Source organism: Salvia splendens, chromosome 17 (genome assembly GCF_004379255.2).
Source record: "Salvia splendens isolate huo1 chromosome 17, SspV2, whole genome shotgun sequence".
NCBI classification, from domain to species: domain Eukaryota; kingdom Viridiplantae; phylum Streptophyta; class Magnoliopsida; order Lamiales; family Lamiaceae; genus Salvia; species Salvia splendens.
In genome coordinates, this window is record NC_056048.1 from 12,473,777 (window position 1) to 12,492,186 (window position 18,410).

At 37.5% G+C, this 18,410-nt stretch overlaps 1 protein-coding gene, 1 non-coding gene and 1 pseudogene across 2 annotated transcripts in view; 2 read left to right on the forward strand and 1 right to left on the reverse strand.

The window, feature by feature from the left end:
* The first annotated feature begins 8,783 nt into the window (after window positions 1-8,783).
* Window positions 8,784-8,882, forward strand: LOC121775613. The gene has a single exon (XR_006045165.1). It is a non-coding gene; the product is annotated as a U6 spliceosomal RNA (small nuclear RNA).
* On the reverse strand, window positions 8,829-10,593 carry LOC121774317 (annotated as a pseudogene).
* The window catches only part of LOC121773370 (origin of replication complex subunit 2-like), a 41,364-nt gene continuing 33,168 nt past the window's right edge, over window positions 10,215-18,410 (forward strand). The window contains exons 1-3 of the mRNA XM_042170215.1: window positions 10,215-10,801; window positions 13,733-13,997; window positions 14,069-14,224. Of these exons, the coding sequence (XP_042026149.1) occupies window positions 13,760-13,997; window positions 14,069-14,224 (394 nt within the window). The 5' untranslated portion in view covers window positions 10,215-10,801; window positions 13,733-13,759. The remainder of the gene's footprint in view (window positions 10,802-13,732; window positions 13,998-14,068; window positions 14,225-18,410) is intronic.

Sequence of the window (18,410 nt, forward strand, 5' to 3'; positions counted from 1 at the left end):
TCTTTGTAAGGTTGCTTCCCCCCAGTTTATTAGAGTGATTGGGTCATCATGCATGCGTGACATTTTCCGATGGTGCACATACGACCATCTCCGCCAATTGTGTGTCTCGTTCTGCATGTGTGTGGAAGCTAGGGCAGATAATTCGGTCGTCGGTTAGTTGATTAACCGATGACCGAACCGAACACCTCGGTTTTCGGTTAACCGAGAACTGCCCCATCTCGGTTATCGGTTATTTCGGTTCCAATCTGCATCTCGGTGATCGGTTTAACTGATTAGAATTAAAGAACCAATTAAATATTATTAAATTATTATTTTATTTTATTATTAAAAAAAATCAAATCTTAGATTAAGCCTGAGAAAAGAAACGGAGCCCTAATTAGATTAGAAAAGAATAAGCAAATCTTCACGTAAATTTACAATTACGGTGGATGTACACATTGATTATGTAAATCTACTTATGAATATAATAAACCTAATGATTTGAAACATGCCTAAATACACTAAGCATGGGCGGATCCAGGATTTAAAAATCGTGGGGTCGGACGAGATAATTAATATAATAATATTATATATATTATAAAAATACATTACAAATAAAATTATCTTTGTTTTATCACGATAGTTGACTTTTACGAGTTCATATTTTTAACTTTTACGAATATTCATATTTTGAAGCTGACCGAAATTTTATCATTGGAAATAATTGCAAACATATCTTCCAGTCGTTGATTGTGTTCAACATTAGCACCAGAAGAACAGATAAAACTCATGAGAACAGATACAAACTCAAGATATTTTTAAAATAAATTTATCCATTAATTTAATATGGATGGTAATTAAAATCAATAATAAAAAAACATAAGTATATAATTATTATATTCATAAAAATTAGGTCAAATAAACAAAATAAAAGTAAAAAAATAATAAAACATGATTAAAAGAATATCAATAACGCACCAATTTTTTTTGTGCAAAGCCTATGCCCCTCAAAAATCTTAATCTTAGTCTCTTACTATAACTTTCTATTTAATCAAAATAATAATTGGGTAGAAATATAGAATTTTTATTTATAAAGAAAGTTGTAACTCTTGTAATAAAGATAAAATTATTTAAAAAGAACAGTATTGACTGATTTTTTTAACTAATAAACTTAAATAAATTAGGAATTTATGTAAATTTGTGGAAAAATTAAGAAGAAAAAAAGTTAATACTACATGGCTTAGAAAATTATTGGCAGGCGAATTAAATGAAAAAGCAGTATTAACGGCGAGTGACCAGAGGCAATCAATTAGATTTTTTACTTATAGATTTTCTAACCCAACAATCAATAGGAGTATTAACCACTCCTCAGCCCAAAAATCAATATTAACCTCTCTGTTCATCTTCTTCGTTGAGAATACATCAGCTTCTTCTGCAACCCCTCCCCTTATCTATCTCTACTCTATTCTTATTAGTATTGTTCCTTTCTCCTCTTAGTTTTTGGAAAAGGCGGAAGGCTTCGGGTAGAGTTGAAGCTGGTCGTGGGGTCGGAGACGGAACTGCACCAGGTCAAAGGTCGAAGATGATGTTTTCCGGCAGTGTTCGGTGGACCGCCGGTGGGGTCGGCCGACCCCGCGCGACCCCACCTGGATCCGCCGATGACACTAAGACTGGAAATCTAAAAAGTCAAAATGAAGTCTTCCAAACAAAATCACATATTCCCTAACAATTATCGGTAGGGTATGTGAAGGATCGTTACAGAAAGTATTATCATGCTTAATACAAATTGAGGATACAAAACAGGTAAACTAGCCCTATTGTGATGAAACTAATTATATAGTTCCCACTAAAATCACTCCTTTGTAAAGTTAAAGTCAAGTTCTCGACATTAAAACCCTATATAGCACTCTTGATTTTCATAGTTGATTTAAGAAATGAGCCCAAAATTGTAAATGTGATCAAGAGATGCAGATACAATTTAGATACACAAAGCAATTACACATGCAAAGCAAGCATCTCGCGTACGAGCTACGATAGACCTGTAATCGGCAACTCAGAGGTGAAACTTCAATCTATCAAATTAAACATTGCATGCAACTTCTTGGATCAGCTGAAAATCCATACCAAAAATTACGGTCCAGTTCGAATGAATGCAATCATCTGCGCTACTTAATTCCTCGGAACAATTGTAGTCTTGAATGCATTTATTGATTCACAACCTTATCTCTAGTTTACTGATTTGAATTCACTCTAACTTGAAACACTGCACATCTTTGCAAAATTAGACAAATACTATTACCATCGTGAACTAGACATTGGAATGGTAACCCAAAAAAGTTGTACAAATTTAAAAATAAAAAATAAAAAATGAAGAGAAAAGCTAACCTGTTGGAAAATATCTAACCTTAACTCTTCAGACGACCGAGTAATCCGATTCAGTGAGTGAGTGCGTTTAGAGAGTGTAGGAAAGATGAAATGGAATATGTTGCTTGGCAGTTATTGTTTAGTGTGACAATGACACCTTGTTTTGCTAAACAGAATTTATTTGCTTTTGTTGAACATCAAGATCCGTGCCTATGTCAACTGGGATTTTTTTTAAGAGTGTTCACTGTCAGTCACAGTCACAAAATCTTGTCGGCACTCACACATAACAGTCATAAAAATTTGTCCATAACACAAAAACTTGTCCAACCCAATAAAAGTTATACCACAACCACAAATCACATTATTTTATCAATTGTTGATATATTTTAATTAGACTAGAATAAAAATAAATCTCCATTGTCAAGAGAATCACTATCGTAGCCTTGCATATCAAGTAAATAAATCTAGAGAGATGAAAATCTGGTTGTGGAATTGTAGTGTGGATGTGGATGTGTGAAGTAAAAATTGAGAGCAATAGGTTGTATTTATAGAAAAAGTTAAATAAAAACATACATTTAAAATCCATTGGCGCCGCCGCCGTGGTGCCCCGACCACCGCCGCCATCGCCCCGTCCACGCCGCATACACGGCGCTCTCTCTCCCGCCACGGCTGTCTCCCTGTCAGCAGTAGCCGCTGCCGCGGCGTTATTGTGGACACTCTAATATCTATTCTATTCATCCAATAGTTACTTAAATGGTAAAAGTAAAAGAAAAAAGAAGAAAAATAGTTGGATAGTGAAGCCGTGACAAAATACTCCATATAGAGAGAAGAAAATGTTCCTATAAATAAATATGAACTAATTCTATATACGAGACTCAATCTATTTATACAGGACCGGAGATAGTACAACTTAGTTTCACTTTACTAGCATAGTCATTTGTTAAAAATTAGCTAAGCTTATTATTAGTTGTAAGTAATTAGATTTTTTTTTATCATAATATAAGTGAGTGGTATTTGATTTAAGAAATTCGGTTTCAATTAATTGCGATATTCTAGGGGTTTTTTCATTAAATATTTTCTACTTTTTGTTTTTCATCTCATGTTTAAGTGCATTTCAAAAAAAAATTCTATATTTTCTCTACTTTCATAGTAGTATTTGCTTCATGATATCAGGACTACCTATCAAGGATTTGATTTTATTGCTTTAAGAAGATTAATATGGAAGCAGAATTATAATTATTGAAAATTATGTGTGGAAGCTCGAAGAATTTTGAAAAGCTCTTGATTGTTCCCAGTAAATTTCACTACGGAGGAGTATTGAAAATTACTGAAAGTTGTTTCCTTTGATTCAGAATTTTATTTTTATCTTAATAAGTTAATTAAGAAATTCAATTTTAGTTAATTGAAAGAATGTAGGATTCTCTTTCTTTAGATACCTTGTGTATTATTTATAGTTTTTCTCTAGTTTTCCAAATTTCAATAGCAATAAATGTTAATGTTAGTTCTCTCAACTTTTCTCTTCATATTCGTTCGTTGCAATGGTAACTCTTTGTGCAACACGTGTATATGAAGCATATATCCTCTACTTTCAGTTGTAGGTGTAGCGCCTAATTTATATTCAATTGCTTACATTTACAAAAGAAAATATGAATGCAACTACCATACAATGAATGATTTGGTGTAGTACATCAGTACATGTATATTAATATGAACCAAACTCCAGAGAATCTGCATATACAACACAACAATTAATATTGATCACAGGATCCATGTCACGTCGGATAGCAGTAATGACGTAGTATCCTTCCAACTTTGTCACCATTCGCAATGAGAGTAAGAACAACGGGAAGAAGCACGCACCACTGTGAATGAAAACTGAATTGTCAGCCCAAGAAAGAACATCAGATGAGATAGCAGAAAAATATGTGAATTTAAGGTAAATTTATAGTATCATCTTCTTTGCTTGTGTGTGTATTTTTGGTTCAAATTGTTATTTTGTTTTTTTATACAAATTTATCTACTTTGATTGAGTTGTTTCATTATCCATGTGAAAGGTGTGTGGATTTGGGCTTTTGATGTATGGTTTTGGGTCAAAGAAGAGAATTTGCTTCAATGGCGCTAACACATTATTCTGTTGTTGTGATCAATGGATATCTTCACTCAATCTGTCACGACCGCCCTAAATACCAGCGATCGTGATTAAAAGAACTTAATAAACAGACGAAGGAAACTAGGGTTTCAATAAAGAGTTTGACCAATAATTAATATTTAATAAAAAGGGGCCAAGAGGTTGACATTATCCAAATAATTAGGTTCAAAGCTAAAAGAATGATGAGTAAAAACAATGTCTCAGCGGAAGCGTTCAAGAGAAAGAGTGACGTCATGTGTGGAGACACAACGACACTCGTAGTTCACAACTAACCAAACCATGCTTCAATTTTAAATTGCTCAACACCACCAATTGCTCGTCGCCGCTCAACCTGCACATAGGGTAAACACATGCAGGGCTGAGTACTTAATATACTCAGTGGCTTATGCCGAAAACATTTGATGAACGTTATGTCATCCATACCATAGTGAACTCGAGTTTTACATTTAGAAAAGAAATATCATCGAGTATCACAAAACAATTTCATAGGCTGGCCAGTCAAAACAATCTCCCCACTTTTTCAACAATCATTCAATCACATCCTCTTTCCATAGTGCGACGAAAGTGTGGCCACACTATTCGCCCACGAGACCGGCCGACTAGCAAGGACGGCTCACGATCCCACCTGTGTACACTCGCCTGATAGGGTTTGCGGCCCTACTCAGACCCGAATTCGTTTAAAATAGCCCTATAGCCTAATGGAGCGAACTCACAAACTAGGCATCAGACAACAATCTCAATATAACCCTATAGCCTAATGGAGCGAACTCACAAACTAGGCATCAGACGACAATCTCATCATCAAAACAAACATGACATGACATAACAATTTAAACCACCCTTATTCCATCATAATCATACTTTTGAAAGCGTAAAAGAGTTTAGTAAAAGAAAACCCACCTCAACTGCTTAAATTCTCAAGTACTCTCTTCCCTTTGGTATCACGATTCACTTGTGATGATTCACCTTTAACATTTAGATAATATATATATATATCAACAAACTTTTCAAATACATAAATAAAGATGCATGCATCCTAAGTAAAGTCTTTTATCTCGTTTCTCGATTTTCGCATATTTTTGATTATTCGGTGGTCGCTTGTGCCCAAAAATTCCTCCGTTGGCTCCTCGTACTTTCCTCCAAAATGTAGAAATTAATCCCAATATTTATTTAAGCGCTCTTTGAATTATTCCGGAGATTAATTAAATATTCGTCATAATTAATTATTGGCCCAAAACTTAATTATTTCCCCACCTTATATCTCCAATTTAATTAAGACCCCAACTAAAAGAAGGCCCTAACTTTAAATAGATCATCCAATTAATCTATTAAGCCCAATTTCCTTAAATAAAGCAAAGGCCCAATTTTTAAATGAATCAAAAGAGGCCCAACACTCCACCATCTCCACACCTCTCTCTCTATCTCTCTCTCTTCTATCTCCCGTCAGAATCAAAGAGGCTCTCAACACCACCGATAACCCAATCACCGTCACCTACGGCGGCGAATCATGCCCGATCGCCGCCCGTGCCGTCGCATTGACTGCTGTTCGCCGCTGACGTTGCTCGACATCGCCGCTGCTGTCACGACGCTGTCGGTGCAGCCGCCGATTCACCGGAAGAGCTGCTGCTGCTGGGGCGCGTACACGCCATCGCGATGCTGAACCCAACGCCGGTCAGGCCGCTGCTGTCGCTGTCGGGTCATGCCCGATTAACTCCGATTTTGCCCTGATTTACCCCGAAACGTCCCGGAACTAACCCGTTCAGTCCCGAAAGACCCCGAACTTGCCGCTTTACTGTTAAAGTTGTGCAAAATTGGGAGTTTATAAATTACTTTGGCAAGGAAGAAAGAGCGAGAGCAAGACTGCAGTGATTAAGTGGCAACGGCAATTTGCTAACTGATCCGACCGGTTCGGTTATCATTCCATATAACTTGATCCGCATTCTAATCGCGTTTTCACCTCTTTCCAAGTCCACCCAACATGTATAAGCGTGTATGTGTACGTGACCTTAAATAGCTAATTTAAGTGTGTGCATGGGAGTGTTTAGTGCATGACAATATATATATATATATATGGTCTTGTTAGGTTGAGATTTTTGGGCCTAATTGAGAACTAATATCCATTTTCAGCCAATCATTCACAATTTTCGCCCAATGTCAACTACTGAGACATTAAGTCAACTAGGGGGCATAATTGTCATTTTTGCGCGATGTCAACTACGGAGACATTATGTCAACTACGATGTCAACATCAAACGTTAAAATGTCAATAGCTTTCATATCAAATGTCAACAACTTATATAAAAATGTCAACAACTTGTCAATCACTTATATATTAAAATGTCAACATAGTAGTATTTAATATATATCAAATGTCAATCAGTTAAACAGCTTGTATCAAAATGTCAACAACTCAAAAATAATTTTTGGAATTAAAAACTAACAACTATTTTATCTTAATTTTTTTTATTTGACACAAGTTCTGGCATCATGATCATACAACACATGTCAATAGCCTGCATATCAAATGTTAACAACTTATAGCAAAATGTCAACAACTTATATATCAAATGTCAATAGCTTGTCAACAACTTGTATGTAGTGTCAACAACTCAAAAACAATTCTTGTAATTAAAAAATAACAACTATTTTATCTTAATTTTTTTATTTGACACGGCATCATGATCATACAACACATGTCCCATGTCAATAGCATACATATCAAATGTCAATAACTTATAGCAAAATGTCAACAGCTTCTCTTCACCGACGACGACTTCCATTGGCGTGCAATCAACGATTTCTCTGTCAACAAATCGAATGAAATTGAGCTGAATCAGCAGATGCTGACGATTAATACGACGCGGGAAATAGAATTTCTAGAGAGAGAAACAATAAACTAATGATTTCTCCTACGAATTGAACCTTCACTCATAGGCAAACGCAACGAGATTTCTCGAAATCCGAACAAAGTGCATAAAAATTCAATTCAACCAAACAAAAATTAATAAACAAAGAAGAAGGAATTTGTAGAAAGATCAAAACGACAACAACTGGTATATCCAAACGAATAAAGAAGCCTTAGATCTACGAAATTTATGCAGAAACAAAACCTCTCTTTACTGTAGAAGTATTCAATTGAAAACATAGGATACCTTCAAAAATCAAAATCAGTGAGACAGATCTGAAATTAAGAACAGTTGTTTCTGATGAAATTGAGATATAGTTAGATGGATTTAGTTGCTTCTAATCATGAAGATCATCAACTCCACATTATATCATCATGGTAATTGATCGAATTAAACGATTAATTAAACTCCTAATTCATCAAATTTGAGATTCAATTTACCGCATGAGGTGTTCCTCGCCGGATCGGAGACAACGAGCAGCACGATCGAGTTGGCGATGGTGGAGCTCCTCCGCCACCCGGCTGCGATGGCGGCGGAGACAGAAGAGCTCCGCCACGTCGTCGGAGAAGGAAACATATTCGAGGAAACACAGATCGACGATCTGCCTTACCTGCAGGCAGTGGTGAAGGAGACGCTGCGGCGGAGAAGGAGCAAGCCTCGGTTTCGTTGTCGGAAGAATCTGGATAGGAAGATTGGGGATCTGAATCGTCTCCTCCCTGCATTTACCATTCTGCCCTTTCATAATTAATTAGTCTAAAAATATTTTTTATGTGGCAAATTCTGGACCACTCATTTTTATAAAATGAGTGGTTAATAATGCATCTCAATTCTCAATTAGGCTAAAAAAATAAGTGATCACAATCCTGCATGCACGTTCTTACCCACATAGGCACAAAATTGAATATGACCAATCTCCTAATTATTAACTTTATTTAGTGAAGCAAAATATAGTAATGTACGCTCTTAAGATTGCTATTTTATTCATTTAGTATAGTTGAAGTTATTTACATTATTTTAATAATCAATAATAGCCCTTTTTGGAAACAATAATTTTCCATAAGATGATTCAAACCTAGCACTCTTTCCTTGTAGTGCACGTGTCATATATAGTGATGTGTGAGACAGTAAAAAAATTGGAGTATATAACAAATTGTTGGCTATGGCTAGCTATGATAAAATTTTCTTACTAAACTCCCAAAATGGTCCCTAACATTTGGCGTTTTTTTATTTTGGTCTAAAACATTATCTTTTGAATTATTAGGTCCCTCATATTTGAAATCGGACCACATTTAGTCCTAAATTGACGGAATGGTTAAAATTTGACCGAATGTGACAGTCAACGCTATTTTAATCAATTTTGACCAGATTAATATTTATAAAAATTTGTCCCTTCGGGGACATCCGATAAAATTGAAACGATACAGAGAAGATTAGCATGGCCCCTGCGCAAGGATGACACGCATAAATCGAGAAATAATATTTATAAAAATTTGATTTTTTTTCTTTTTGAAATAAATGCAAATTTGATATTGGCAATCCAGGTTAGGTCCAGTTGTGACATTGAAGATGGCAGCATATCGTTGGAAGTATCCAATCCGATCCAAGACGGAGGCACTGGTCGGGACCCCACACTCGATCCCGCCGTTGATGATGTTGGTCACTAGCCCAAAACCGGCTGTGTGGTTGGCCGCCAGATCCAGCTCAGAGGGGACGTAGCGTCCGACCATGACGTTGTGGCACGAGGGCTTCGGCTTCTGCTCCGTCATCCAAAACCAGAGGGCAGTTTTCCAGGAGATCACTGAGTTGTTGGAGACTATCTCTGGGTTGCGTAGGCCGTCGAATCCCAAGGCTCTTCCGGCAGGTCCATAGTTGTAGTTCCACGATAGCTGGATCGGGCCTCGTCCTTGGTAAGACTTGCCGGGAGCGCTAGGCCACTGGGTGTTGGCCGGGTCGCAGTATATGGACTGTGGAGACACCTCCTCCTTGAAGCAGAGCCCCCAAGAGTAGGGGCCGTCGGGGGCGGTGGCCCACCCGCCGGTGGTCTCGTGGGAGATCTGAGCTAGAAATGCTGCCACCTCGCGCCTCCGCGTGGAGAGGCTGCCTGTGCGGCCAAATCTTGGGAAGCATCTGGTGGCTTGAATGAGTCGTAGGTGTAGAAATCTTTGGCTGGGCAGGCGGCGTCGTCTTTGTGCAGGAATAGGGAATTGAAGAGCTGCCGGCTCACCACTGGCAACCCCACGGCGGAGCTGAATAGCAACCACCCCAAATTTGCACTTATTTCAAAAAGAAAAAAAATCGAATTTTTTGTAAATATTAATATGGTCAAAATTGATTAAAATAGCGTTGACTGTCACATTCCGTCAAATTTTAACTATTCCGTCAATTTAGGACTAAATGTGGTCCGATTTCAAATGTGGGGGACCGAATAATTCAAAAGATAATGTTTTGGACCAAAATAAAAAAACCGTCAAATGTTAGGGACCATTTTGGGACTTTAGTCTTATATATAATGAGTAACTCATGTATGGATTCATGTAGCTGATATAAATATGTAAAATGAATTATGCAGTCAAAAGCCATCACAATTATTATATTATATAAAGTAGAATTGTATAATGAGTAACTCATGTGTGCATTCATGTAGCTGATATAAATATGTAAAATGAATTATGCAGTCAAAAGCCATCACAATTATTATATTATATAAAGTAGAATTGTTAGTCGGTTTAACCGACTATGAATCCCTATAAATGGTTACATTCATTTTGTATATTGGAGACGAAAAGCCTAAAGCAAAGAATAGAGAAAAAAAACATCTCCGACGAAAAAAAAACATTTCGTCACCATTAATTATTGGCCCAAAACTTAATTATTTCTCCACCTTATATCTCCAATTTAATTAAGACCCCAACTAAAAGAAGACCTTAACTTTAAATAGATCATCCAATTAATCTATTAAGCTCAATTTCCTTAAATAAAGCAAAGGCACAATTTTTAAATGAATCAAAAGAGGTCCAACACTCCACCATCTCCACACCTCTCTCTCTATCTCTCTCTCTTCTATCTCCGTCAGAATCGAAGAGGCTCTCAACACCACCGATAACCCAATCACCGTCACCTACGGCGGCGAATCATACCCGATCGCCGCCCGCGCCGTCGCGTTGACTGCTGTTCGCCGCTGACGTTGCTCGACATCGCCGCTGATGTCACGACGCTGTCGGTGCAGCCACCGATTTACCGGAAGAGCTGCTGCTGTTGGGGCGCGTACACGCCGTCGCGCCGCTGAACCCCGCTACTGTCGCTGCCGGGTCAGGCCCGATTAACTCCGATTTCGCCCCGATTTACCCCGAAACGTCTCGGAACTAACCCGTTCAGCCCCGAAAGACTCCGACCCCACGAAAAGGTAAGTTCTCTTTATTCAAAGTTATGTTCTTTCGTTTTTTTTATTAATCGCAGCAGCGGGGGTTTGATCAATTATGTTCAAATAATTGTGTTATGTGTGGGAAAGGTGGATGATGATATGCTGTGAAACAATTGCTAAAAATTCATACTTGGAATTGGGTAGAAATTATACCTCCGTGAGTAGGACTTGGTTGTGGAGTTCACAAGGCTGAAAAGAAAGATTCTTGAAGTTGGAAAATTTCGATTTCTGTTGATAGCAATCTGATGTTAGATTCTGAAATAGGAGCAATTTAGGTACAAAACGATAGATGTCACGACCACAACTCCCTAGTCAAAGAAAGTGTAGCTATTTCGCGACTAAAACTTACTAAATGTTCTCAACTCTTCACAAAAGGATAATCGATTCAAGAGAAACATTGTCTGAATGTGAAAGAGAGTACAACCATACTGAATCAGAGTATTTTCTGGGCATTGTCTTTACTAAAACAAATTCTAGCTTCGCAGCGGAAGAGTACCAAGACGGTGCAATATGTATGAAGACATACTACATCAACTATCTCTTTCTTGCCTAACTTAGTTTACTTTCTTCCCAACACCTCCTCCGCCGCGACAACGATCAACCTGCACATTAAGGAAAACAATATGCAGGGCTGAGTACTTGGTGCACTCAGTGGGCTCATGCCGAAAACTCTTTTCTTTTAGTTGTCAGCCAAGCTGAGTGAACGCGGTTCTTTTCTGAAAATAAGTCCCGGTCACTAAAATCTATTATTTCTTTCTGAAAATAGACTGCAGTCTTTTAAACTTTTGATGATATACCATATCTCAATGCGTGAATCGGGAATATGGCCACATTCCACGATCACTGGGCCGGCCAACCTGGCGCTAGCTCACGCCCCCTGGACCGGCCAACCTGGCGCTAGCTCACGGTCCATATGTGTACACTAGTCCGAGTAGGATTTACTGACCTACTGGGACCCGAATTCGATTTAACTGGTTGACATAGCCAACAGATAGGTAATCATAAACAAAACATGGCATGACAACTCATTCATAAATCATGTTTCCACATAAAACACGCTTTAAAAGAAAGAAGAGAAAGACCCACCTCGTTTGTTTTAAAACTCTTTTAAACGGGTGCCTTTCCTGTCCTGAGATTACGCGTCGTGCGACGACGTTCCTTTACAAAAATAATATACTTAAATTAGGCTTTAAGTAATTATTTATCTTGCATGTATGCATGCCTAAGCGACATGGAGAATATTTAATTAGATTAGTTTAATTCACAGTCCATTGTATTTTATTTTAAATTGTGCAGCCCATAATTTATTTATCACCAGACTAGATTTTTGTATTATTTATTTAATTTATCGGATCCAACACGGAATCGAGTCCAATAAATATTCCTCACGGAAAGAAATTATTTAAATTCGCATTGTGATTTACTTCACAATTTCTAGCTCTAATAATAAATTATCAATTATTCACGAACATTAAATTTCACCCCATATCAATTATTCAAAGCAGCCACGTCACATATTCAACAAAGTTGACCCGGTCAAAATTCTAACTCAAAAATTAGGTCACAAAAAGTATCCAACAACAATTCCACTCGACAATTAATCCACGGACTTCGTGACATTAAAAGCATTAAATGCAAGTGCTTTAGGGTTCGAAAATTAGGGTTCGAAAAGTGGGGCGTTACACAATCAATCTTAAACAGGTAAAGCCAATGATATTGTGATTTGCAACATTAGAGTATAATTAGTCATGGGTGATCATTCCCTTCTTCTTTCCTATCTGCATTCTGCGGGCATTCTTCATTTAATTTAACATATAGATGTTTGATGGGCTGTGAATATTACTTGCACATGATTCAGTTGTAACACGTATTTCTGGGTAACTACTTATTAGCATTTTGTTGTCATTTTCTCACCCTTTAGCGAAAAAAGTGGATGCTACAATGTGTCATAACCTCATTCTCGATCTTGAAAGTGTATTACTGAAATAAGTGCAAAATATGCAGATTGAGTCATCATTTTGCTATCATCTTTGTTGTTAGTATATGATATACTACTTACCTAATTAGACATGTGATAAATGATATGTAAATTACATTTTTTGTGGTCAAGGTGCATGGGATATCTTCCTTATCCTTCAGAAGTAATTTAATTTGCAACGAAACTTTTTTTCTAAGTCTCTTTTAGGACATCACAATAGGATGTTCTTTGACTATTCTTCCCAATCAGCTTCTCAAGTTGTGAAAAATTTGGCAGCAGTTTACTTGAACATTTTATCTTACACAGAGGTCCAATATCTCATTTTGGGTTAAATGGTGTAATATTTGGTATGTATAAAACTTGCATGCATACATAAATAGGTGTGCATGCTATTAATTATCCCTGAGGAACTTCTTGAACAGCATAAATGTAAGAGTATGGTTAGCTTAGTTCTGTGGCCTTTAGCCTTATAAAAACATGACCACCAAGAAAATTTCTAGATGCGAATTGCGACAACAAATATTATACCATGTATACATAGCATTGCCTAAAAATAAACCCCAGGTCAAAAAAGTTGAGTGGAAACATAATATCTAGTCAGGAATACCAGATTTTGGGTAGTCTAAATCAAAACTGAATGTGGCATCCTCTTCTTGTAAACTTTCTTCCTGGAGATTACGCCTTTACAATCACCTAATTTAATCTATACTCTTCGCATTTTGCTTTGAAAAGATATTCAACTTTTATAGTAATTGGTTATGTAGAGTATCTCTGATGATGCTATCAGAATACATGGATCCCTTATAGCCCCGTGTATGTTTTCTCGCTACTTTTGTATGGTTGTTGTCCCCATACTGATGCTTTTTATGGATGAGTTGAAGATAAATTGTCAGAATTCCACAATGCTTAATAACTCATGGATGTGAAATTTGTAGGTTACAGTTACATTAGCTGAACTTCTGATGGAGCAATTGAAAACCCAAAGGAAATTGGAAAATCATCCTAAGAACCAGCAACCATTTCATACCCAATCTATGGATGACCTTATTTCATTTCTCGATGGCCCACATTTGGACGATGGTGAATCTTTTGTTTGTGCTGTAGTAAACAACATTGACGGGCCTGCTTTGCGTGATTCAGAGTCTCAACAATATCTCGCCAGACTAGCAGCTTCCACTGATCATGTGAATGCACCTTTATGTAAGTTTCTTCCAACATTATAGTTTGACTGGAAAATGTTGTTCTTGAATATGTTTCATTACATCTATCAGTATGGAACAAGAAAATGGTACACAAGGAATGCAAATGGTATGGGTACCTTGTTCCTACCTATGCACCATACAAGGTGGAAGGAATATTCTTTTCTCTAATCCTGGCTCACAGTGGCAGTGCACAAACTGTGAAGACAGCTTCAATAGTTTTACAGAGTTTGACACTGTTAATATAGTATATGAATTCTATCCCACATCGGTTATGTAACATAGCCTAGCTTAGTTTCTTGTACTATATATATGTGGCCTATGTTTACTAATGATATATACACTACTACTTTCTCCGTTATGTCTCTATATTTTACTGTTCTACATGGTATCAAAGCGGGTTCGAATTCGTCGCTAGTTTAGTAATAAAAAAAAATAGGGTTTCAAAAATTAGGGTTTTTTTCCTGCCTCCGCTGCTCTGCAACTGCTCCTTCCGCTGCTCCTGCTCCTGCTCCGGCTCCGGCTCCGCTGCTCTGCAACTGTTATCTGCCTGCAACCTTATCTGTCTGCTGTTCTACTCTTACTCCGTTGCTCTGCGCTATCATCTCCCTGCGCTGCTGCCCGCTACTTCTTTTTTGGCTTGCGCTCTTGCCTGCTGCTCTGCATCAGATTTACTCTCGTTTTATCATGTCTAATTTTAGACCTCCTATTGGAACCACCATTAAGGTGAATGGTTCCAACTATATGCTTTGGTCCTGTGCTTTTCTCCTATTTTTGGGATCACAGAAGAAGAAAAGTCATGTTCAAACTGCCCCGCATGCTACTACAGATGCCAACTACTACACTTGGTGTGTCGATGACTGCTCCGTCATGACTTGGCTTCTCAATAGCCTAGAACCAGCTATCAGTCAAAATATCATGTGCTTGGATAGTGCCAAAGCCATGTGGGATGCTCTACGGGACATGTTCTTCAATGACAAAAACGTCTCTCGGGTATTTGAATTATATGAGAAACTTTTCTCTCATACTCAGGATACTCAGTCAGTCAATGATTACTTCTCTATGTCTGCTCGTTTGATAATTCAACTATGTCTGCTCGCGGTCGAGGTTCGTATGGTGGACGTGGCCGTGGACAGGGACGTGGCCGAGGTCGAGGACGAGGGTTTCATGATCGACTATGTGATCATTGTGGTCGTTCGAATCATGAGTCTGATAAGTCTTGGAAGAAGTTTGGCAAACCAGATTGGGCTAATAACATTGAGTTTACTGCGCCAAGTTCTTCATCTACTACTACTGATGCCTCTACTTCTGTAGCTGCGTTTGTTGTCTCTTCTGGTAAGTCTTGGATGTTGGATTCGGGTGCCTCTACCCATATTATTGGTACAAAATCCCTTTTGACATCTTTTTCTCCATCTTCTCTCCCATCTGTTCGTCTTGCTGATGGCAACTATTCTCCTATAACTGGCACTGGTGTTGTCAAACCCACTACTCATATTACCCTTGATAATGTTTTGTTTGCCCTAAATTTTCTAGTCAGCTTAATATCTATTGGTCACCTAACAAAAACTCACAATTGTTCTGTCAGTTTTTATCCTTCATATTGTATCTTTCAGGACCTGCAGACGAAGAGGACGATTGGTGGAGGACATGAGCGTGGCGGTCTGTACTACTTGGATACTGTTTCACCTGTCTCTCCGAGTGCTCTCTCTGCTGCTGTGTCTCCATATCAGTTGTCACGACCGCCCTTCTAGGGTATAATAAATGCGGCGATCGCGACTTAAACAGACTTAAATATAATAAGGAAAATAGGCTAGGGTTTCATCAAGAAGGTTTGACCAACATATTAAATGAGATATTAGGTATAAAACAAGATGAGGACCCGGGTTTAAAGAATGAGTTGGGCCGGACATTAATATTCAAGGAAAAGATTTAAGATATAGATTTTGACATTATCCAACAAGACTTTAAAGAAGTCACATAACCGAACAAAATCAAATTCAAGCCCAAAAGCAAATAGGTAAAAGAAAATATCGCAGCGGAAAACGACCAAGAGAAAGAGTGACGTCATGTGTGAAGACACGACGACACTCTGAGTTTCAAGACAATACTATCAATTTATTTAATTTGCTCAACACCGCCAACCGCTCGTCGCCGCTCAACCTGCACATAAGGAAAACACATGCAGGGCTGAGTACTTATAAAAATACTCAGTGGACTTATGCCGAAAACATTTTCATAAAAAAAATTGTTATTTATCATGCCATACATAAGTAACCATCGGGGTTTAGCTTTAGAAAGGCCCGAGGTACTCAAAATCATTTCCCATTGTAAAAGTCGACTGATCAGTCATTTTCCCATAGACGTTAGCCATATCTGCCAATACATAACAAGGAATGCGGTCGCAAACCAGGTCACTAGACCGGCCATCCCGTACGCTAGCACACAGTCTACCATAGGTGTACACTAATCCAAGTAGGGTTTGCAGCCCTACGAGGACCCGAATTGATTTATATAATAGTGGCAAAAACCACATCAGATAGGCACGTAAAAACAAATCAAGGCATGATAATCATGGTTATTTCCATCGATAAAACATTAGGACATAGTCCTTATTTAAAAGAGAGCCCACCTCGACCGTTTAGATTTCAAGTACTGCATTCCCTTTGTTTTCACACTTCGCGCACGCGTTATCACCTTTAGATGATATGTATTACCAATTAGTCACAAACATTGACTTAATATTATGCATGTCCCCGACGGTTCCCTTTTCCCCATCAACATATGGAAATCACATCATAGCATACATCTTGGAATAACACATCACTTCATCATAGAGTAGTTCTTTAACCCATACATAAATCATGTATATCATTTCACATAACAACATAGTTGCTTTTGTAAAAATAGAAATCTGACAGCACTGCGACATCATTTTGTAAAAATCATTAAAAGTTCACACGACTTCTGTTGGGGCTAAAATTTTATCACACTGCAGTAGACTCATCAAATAACTTTCAGTTTAAAATTCACGTCAAAATAACCTTTTTAGGTCGGTCGAATTGAAAGCGTAACCTACTGGCCGGGAAAACATTTTCGAGTAGAACTGCGCAGTTAACTTCAAAAATTTACCAAAAATTCATCTTTCGTCCAAATAGGTTGAAATTCATACACAACACAGAAGACACCATGAAGTTTACTCAGAAAAAAGAATCGGACAAAAAGGAGTTTATTTGGTCAGTTAAAAACGCGTCGGAACCTACTGTCCGAACTCACAGTTTTTCATGTTTCAAAATTTTAATTAGGGTTCTATCCCCATTCATTCAAACACAACCTTTTCATGCTTCTAACACACACATATGCTTGCATATAATCACACATCATTCACCAATGATTTATTTAGACTTCACGAAATTGCATTCAAAATGCATACACAAGTTTCCCCATCAATTAAACCCTTAGATTTGAAATCTCTACACTCACTATATGCATGAGGGTTCAAGAGTACCGATTAATCGGTTTGATGAGAAAGGATAGACCAAAAAAAAATACCTCTTTTTGATAGAAACGATCGGTAGAAAGTATGATCTTGATTCTTCAACAATACTTGAGGCTTCAACTTAAATTCTTCTCAAAGGATGAAGAACTTATGGAGGAATATAGAAGAAAAATTTGGGAGAGAATGGGAGAAGAAAATGGCGTTCGGGAGGGAGAGAGGAGGCGTGTAGTTAGTGGCTAGGGTTAGGATTTTCTCTCCTATTTATAAAGTGCAAGATATATTATCCCACAATTAAATAAATATTTGGGAGAATATGAGGGAGGGGAGAAATAGGAGTGATTTTGGGGGAGGGGATTTCAAGTCTTGGCTATTTAATTAGCCCATGACTTAATTTGATATTTTTACGGAGTTGAATAGAATAATACGGAGCAGAATAAAATAATAAAATCTCACTATTAAAATAAGGAGTAGGCGATTTTTATGCTCCCTCCACAAGGAATAAATTTCAAATATTTAATTGAATAAGGTAAGGCAAGATTTCCTTAGATATGGTAAGATTTGTCAGGATATTTATTATTTATTCATGGAAATGAATAAATAAGGGATCAATTAGTATAATGAATAATTCCTTCTCCCCATAATTAGGAGGTTTTCGAAATCTCCATATGAGCAAGCATGGGGGTCGATTTTCTCATGAAGAAAGTAAAGAATAATTGGCTTTGGATTTAATTTCGATAATTATCTCGAGCAAATAATTAAATCCAAGAAAATAGAATTTCTCTCCAATAAAAAAAATAGCGGTCGAATATTTCAAAAAAAAAATGGGCCTTAGAAAAAATTAATTCGCCACAATATATTTCACCCCCCATCAATTATTCAAACTACCACGTCACATCTTCAACGATATTGACCATTCAA